The sequence below is a fragment of the Grammomys surdaster genome, unplaced genomic scaffold, assembly GCF_004785775.1.
Source record: "Grammomys surdaster isolate TR1022 unplaced genomic scaffold, NIH_TR_1.0 126109, whole genome shotgun sequence".
NCBI lineage: Eukaryota > Metazoa > Chordata > Mammalia > Rodentia > Muridae > Grammomys > Grammomys surdaster.
The window spans coordinates 1,999,346-2,005,952 of NW_021620917.1; the positions used below are offsets into that span (position 1 = coordinate 1,999,346).

The window sequence follows — 6,607 nt, forward strand, 5'->3', positions numbered from 1 at the left end:
GCTCTGAGAACAGGAAGCCTGAAAGTTTGGAGACACAGTATCTAGAATTGCATGCTCTGAGAACTGGAAACTAGAAGGCAGCAGGTAGTGTGGCACGGCCACTCACTCGGAGGTTTCTGGGTGCCGAAGTGGAGCTCCAGGTCCAGGTATTTCACCATGTCACTCAGCTTGTCATAGTCAGAGTCTTCCCCAAGCTGCAAGTGATCATGGTCATCAGACAGTCAGAGCAAGGAGAGCCAGGGCAACGAGCCTACCTTTGTCCTCTGAGATCCATCCTGAAGACCCCCAAAGAGATAGGGCCCAGGAGGTCCAAGAGGAAGGCAAGAGCAAGGGGAGGGTGCAGGTGGGAAGCACTAGATGGAGGCTGGATGTGTGGTGCACCCCTTCAATCCCAGAACTCAGGAGGCCAGCCTGGTCCACACAGTGAGATCTTGTCTCAAAAAATATAGAAAGGGAGAAAGGAAGGAATTCTATAAACCGGGGCTGGAGAGATGGCTCAGCAGTTAAGAATACTTGCTGCTCTTGCAGAAGACCTGAGTGTGGTTCCCAACACTCAAGATCTGACAGTTCACAACTGCTGGTAACTCCAGCTTCAGGGTATCTGACGCCCTCTCCTGGCCTCTGAGGGCACCTGCACTCATGTGCACACACACACACACACACACACACACACACACATTTAAAAAGAAATGCTGCAAAATCCAAGTTATATGCTAAGAAACTGACTCTCCTTCTGGTCAGTGAAGCAGCCATTCTTGGAACTCTATCCATGAAGATGATGAAGATGTTGAAGATGATGTTGACATCCAAGAGGGCCAAAGAGAGAGACCTGAGGGGGCTGTCCTGTTTTAAAGTCTCCTTTTGTATATGTCTGGTTTATGTGCACATGTATGCCAATGTGTACATGTGCGTGCGGACAGTGGTAGAGATCAAATGTCTTTGTCCTGTGCTGCGTTTTATTAAACATGGGTACTGGGGATTTGAACTCAGGTCCCCATGCTTGATCAGTGAATGCTCTTACCTACTGAGCTATCTCTTTAGGTCCATCCACCATATTTTGGGGGGATCACCTCTTCATTAAACCTAGAGCTCTACCAATTGGTTAAGTTAGCTGGCCAATGAGCTTCAGGGGTCCATCACCTAGGATACAGATATACACCAGCATGTCCAGATTTTCACAGGGGTGCTGGGTCCAAACTCAGGTCCTGAACCTTGCATGACAGGCACCGTCCACTGAGCAATCCCCCAGCACCCTTCAACCCCCATTTTCAGATAAGGACTTGCTATGTAACTCAGGCAGGCCTTGAACCTGTGATCCTCTTTCCTCAGCCTACAGAATGCTAGGTGACTGGTGTGTATCACCACACCCGGCTTGAGGTTCTCCTTTGCAGGAAATGAGTTCATCCTAGAACTGCCATAAGCAGGATGAGCTGGCACTGGGGCAGCTGAAGCTGTGATAGGCCAGGGGCTGGAATCTGGACCAAAGGGCTGGGGTGGTTTATGCAGGCAGTGACTACCTGTGGTGGCCATGAGGCTCTTAGATCAGGGACGAGGTTGGGGGTGATTGCTGATGGAAGAGAGACAAGTAGAGAAATAGTCTCAGAATGAGGCTGCTGGGCAAGGATGCCTGGCAGGAAGGGTGGCCAGGTGTGTTCAGCCCTGGTGACCAAGGGAGGTGACACTGGAGAGCAAGCTTCTGGACTCCTCTCAGGATGGTAGGAATATGGTCTCCAGGAACCCAAGATAAGAAGTTTCCCTTCTCTTTGAGATATGTAGGCCAGGCTGGCCTCAAACTCACTGTACAGACAGGAATGGCCTTGAACTTCTGATCCTCCTGCCTCCATCTCCCAAGTGTTGGAATTACAGACATGCAGTATAATGCCTCATTTGTGTGCTGGAAATGGAATCTGGGGCCTTGAACTTCAGAAGCCAGCTCTGTTCTGCTGAGTTACATCCCCTCTGGAGATGCACAGGCCTTTCTTTTTAATGTAGAATCTCGGTATATAGCCTAGGCTAGCCTCAAAGTTGAACTCACAGCGATCCTTTTGCCCCAGCCTCCTAAGTGCTGGAATTATGGGCATGAGCCACTATACCCAGTTTACCATCCCCTCCCCACCCCTGGTCATATTTAAAGGAGCAGTTAAGCTTGGAGTAGTGGCTCATTTCTATAATCCCAACACTTTGGGGGGTGTTGAGGCAGGAGGATTGCCATGAGTAAAAAAACAGAGTCTAAGAGAACTAGTCCAGCCTCAAGAGCATTGGGTTTGCAATGGGCAGGGTGGTTCCAGAGCTCCCACTGTGCTTTTGGCTTGGGGACACCTTTGTCATGAGCAAGGCTGTCACTTCTTTGCCCAGTGTGAGAAGGACCAAGAAAAATTCTAGAGGCCAGGAACTGGTGAGATGGTTCGGCAGCCAAAATTGCTTTCACTGGTTTGATGATCTGGGTTAAATCTCTAGGATTTATGTAGTGGAAAGAGAGAACTGACTCTTACATGTTGCCCTTTGACCTCTACACCCATGTCCCCTCCCCCCCCAATTTAATACATGTAATAAAAAAAAACTAAAGAGGAAGAAGAGGAGGTGGAGGAGAAGGAGAAAGAGGAACCCGAGGTCAGGAAGATGGAGCTTGCCTTCTATGTTTCTGTCTAGACCACTCACCCAGTTGAGAGAGCCACTGGTCCCCAGGTCACCTACCTGACCCCAGATGGTGCCTTCTGAGTTCTCCACCTGTTCCCAGCGCAAGCGCTTGACGCTCATGTGGCTGGTCTCGCTGCGGCGGTGGCCCACACCTCGTGATAGCATGGGGGGTGCACAGGGCACAGGTGGGGGTAGAGGGGGTGGGGGTGGGGGTGGAACTGGATGGCTGATCTGGGTGAGGGGTTTGGTCAGTGACTGAGGGGGACCTCGGGGACCATCGGAGGTGCGGGAGCTGGGTTTGGGGTCGTGGAAAGGCAGGGGCGGTGGCGGCGGGGGGCTGAGCGGGGGTGGGGGGATGTGGTCGGAGATGGAGGAGTAGGTCAGAGAACTGCCCTCCTCGCTGCTGCTGACACACTCGCTAGCGCTGCTCCTCTCATTTGTCACAAAGCTGCCCTGGTCATCATGGAAGCTCATCTGCCCAGGGAAGAGCAAGAGGGAAGTGAGCCTGGAGCCCTGCAGCCTGGAGCTGGGGGCAGGGCAGGGAGTGCACGGAACAAGGGGAAGCAAGAGAAGCCATGGGCCAGGACCGCAGTCCAGTACTTCAGCCTGACCTTGTGAATGAGATAGCCTGAGGTGCGCGTAGAACAGATTGGGACAAAGAGGGGGCTGGCTTGAGACACAGTACATATATGGGGGTAGCCTTAGGGAAAAGATGGGATAGCCCAGGAAAAGGTACAGAAGTGATTGTTTGGCCTGAGACTCTGAGCTGGGTGGGTATCTGAGGATGAAGAGTGGGGTAACCTGAGATAAAATATGTACGATAGCCTCAGACAAGGGTGGGATAAATATGGACAGAGAATAACTTGAGCTAGCTCCAGACATGGAATGGGATAGCCTGACACAGATTCCAGTACAGACTGAGGCAGGTTGTGAAACAGTTTGGGGCAATCTGCAGTGAAACAAGCCTCCTGCAGACTTTCTGGGGGACCCTGTACCTCTGTAGACCTCCACCCCTAACTGTCTGTGCCCACTCGCGTGCCCACCTCCTCATAGTCATTCTCCGGTGTCAGGAAGTCATCCACAATGGTGACACGGGGGCCCAGCTGCTCGCTCAGCACATCCAGGAAGCGATCTGTGTCTCGGCTCCGCACCGGGCGTGAGAAGGCGAAGAGCTTCCTGCGACTGGGCGGCCGGATGGGGTCTGGGCTTGGGGGGCTGTCGGGGTGGATGGATCCAAGGCCTGGCTGTGGGGAGGGCGCTCTGCTGCTGTCCAAGCTGGCGTAGGGATGGGACTCCGAGCTGCTGGGGGAGGCCAGACCCCCAGAGCACAGCGGGTCATAGCACGGGGAAGGCAGAAGCCGGTCACTGGGCCATGAGACTCCAGACAGGGTCCTGGGCCCTTGATTGGTGGTGGAAGGAGAGGAAGCCTATCAGGCAGCGCCCAGCAGGGGGTGGAACAGTGGGTCTGCTGTCTGTCCTAAGCTGTGCTTTCTGTCTCTGTGCTATTGCCTCTCTGGTTACAGCAGGTGAAACGCAAAGTATCTCTTGGCTTCAATTCATGCCATACCCTAGCTCGGCTGGGAACATACCTCAGAGGTATCCCACAAGGGATCCTCCCGTAGGCTTCAGGCAAGGGTCGTGAGGCTCCACCCCTACCAGCAAGGCTCAGGTGCTCAGGAGGATCAGTGTGTTCCATCAGTCGGCCCTGCCCTCTGCTCCCCACCCCTGACCCTCACCGCTGTGTTGCCCCACCCGCAGTAGTGGAGACCGAGGCTGGGGCCTTGCACATTCCAGGCAAGTGCCATTTGGTTGTATCTATCTCCAGAACCCTTCTTTCCTACTTTAAAAAAAAAAATATTTTTTTTGAAATGGAATCTCATGTAGCCCAGCCTGGCTTTGAACTCCCTAGTAGGTTGAAGGTAACTTTGAACTTCTAATCCTCCTGCTTCCACTTCCTGGATGCTAGATCACAGGAGTGCTCCACCACACTCATTTCTTCTGATGCTGAGGGTGGAACCCAGGGCCTCGTGCATGCCAGGCAAACACGCTGCCAGCTGTACCCTGAGCCCTACTTTCTTAAAGTTTTGAGGCAGGGTCTTGGTAAGTTGCCCAGACTGGCCCTGTACTCTTTGAACTTTGATCCTCCTGCCTCAGCTCCCCGAGTAGCTGAGATGACAGGACTGTGTTAGAGGCACGGCTGGTCTCCCTCAGACAGCAGAGAAAGAATCTTCCTAGTTATACCGTTCATGAAGCAGTGTGTGCACTTCATAGGGTATCCAAGAGCCACATGCTAACTTGAGGACTTGTTTGGGGGACACTCTGCTTTCCCAGATCACCACTGGAGTGAAGACCACAAAGGACAAATGAGGGGCTGGGATGAGCCAACCTTGAAGACCTATTGCATGGAGGTCTCCAGGCTTCCCTGTGACTCAGCTGCACACCTTTTAGGGGTATGCCTGGGAGTAGGGAGGACACGGACAGGCAGCTAGAAGAATAGAAGCCAGTACTCCCTCAGGACCAGAGGTTGGCTGAGGCCATACCTGAAGTGCCTACCAGGCTGGGGACTGGTGGAGAGGCCCGGGATTTGGACACAGTCCCTATCTTCCCTTTGAAGCTGCTGTTCAGTCGAGACTCAAGCTCTGCGTAGACGGCTGACATCTAGGGGGCAACAGAGAAGAGTCCAACCTTCTCCTACTTCGGACCTTAGAGACCACACATGGACAGTTTGCCCCGGCCTGAAATCGCATCTGGGAAACTTTGGTCGGGGTCTCCGTGCACTGGCCACCCACATCCATGTTCATTGACATCTAGAAGGCAGAAAGACCTCACCATTTTGGGGTTGGGGGTTTCCGGGAGGGATGTGCCATCACCAGCCTGACGCTCGCCTGGGATCAGAGGTAGGGGCATCTCAGGGCAGTCACCAGGACCTGCCAGGGAGGCGCCACGGAAATCTTGTTATCATGTCTGAGCTCTACAGCTCAGTGCAAACCTGCACAGCCCTTACTCAGCCTTGCTATCTCCTGATTTCCTCAATGTGATGATTAGTCTTGGTTGTCAGCTCAGCTGGATCTGGCATCAGCTGAGTCATATTTCTGGCTGGGTCTGTAAACACACTGCCTGGAAGAATTAACTGAGAAGACTCATCTACTCCAGGATGGGCAGGACCTCCCTGCTAAAGCTCGGATATAAAGAAATGATGGAAAAACAGTGCTTTGCCTGCCTGGCTTCCCTCCTTGCTGGTGAGTGGATCTGTTGTATTGCTGCTGCTGCAGAACACAGATTCTCCAGGCTTTCAGTGTAGACTGAATCAGCAGCTCTTTGGAATCCTCCAGGGCTTCAGCACTAAGTTGGGACTACAGATGTCTCCCGCTCAAGGATTGAGCAGCTACTGGGTGTCCAGCCTCTCTGGCATGCTGACAGCCATTGTTGGGACTGCTCAGCCCTTATGGAAACCAATCTAAATGCTAGTTGGGATTGACATTCACTCTGTGGGTTCTATCCCTCTAGAGAGCCTTGGCTAATATACTCATTGTTTCACTAAGACCATTTTACAAGCGAGGACAGCAGCTCCAGCCTTTCCATGTGGGGCCTTACCACAGCTGAGGCTGGCCTCCAGGCCCTGGGAGCGCAGGCTGCGGCGGCACATAGAGGAGGCCCTCAGTGAACTCCGTGGTTGTGGCTCTGGTGTGGGCTCTGGCGTGGACTCGGGCTCCAGGTCCAGTGAGGATTCAGGTTCTGTGGTGGGACAGGCAAGAATTGTCACACGGACCTTGTCCTGTCAGCTACCACAGGCAAGGGAATAGACAGAAGTCATCACCACCAAAATGTCGCCTCTGGGCCATGGGGTCTTCCTAGAAAACACTACAGTTTTTCCTAGGTAGCACTGAAGATAAAATCCAGTACTTTGCGCATGCTAGTCAAGTGCCCTACCACTGAGCCACACCCCAGCCCCTCACTGGGGGATTCTAGG

The 6,607-nt window shown here is 53.1% G+C and overlaps 1 protein-coding gene across 3 annotated transcripts in view; it reads right to left on the reverse strand.

The window, feature by feature from the left end:
- Positions 1–6,607, reverse strand: part of Grid2ip (Grid2 interacting protein) — a 35,624-nt gene that overhangs the window by 5,711 nt on the left and 23,306 nt on the right. For all 3 annotated transcript variants that reach the window (XM_028756077.1, XM_028756075.1, XM_028756074.1), the window contains 6 exons: positions 6,232–6,372; positions 5,467–5,564; positions 5,178–5,295; positions 3,681–4,036; positions 2,695–3,111; positions 107–194 (listed from right to left, as the gene is read on the reverse strand). In XM_028756077.1, the coding sequence (XP_028611910.1) occupies positions 107–194; positions 2,695–3,111; positions 3,681–4,036; positions 5,178–5,295; positions 5,467–5,564; positions 6,232–6,372 (1,218 nt within the window). The remainder of the gene's footprint in view (positions 1–106; positions 195–2,694; positions 3,112–3,680; positions 4,037–5,177; positions 5,296–5,466; positions 5,565–6,231; positions 6,373–6,607) is intronic.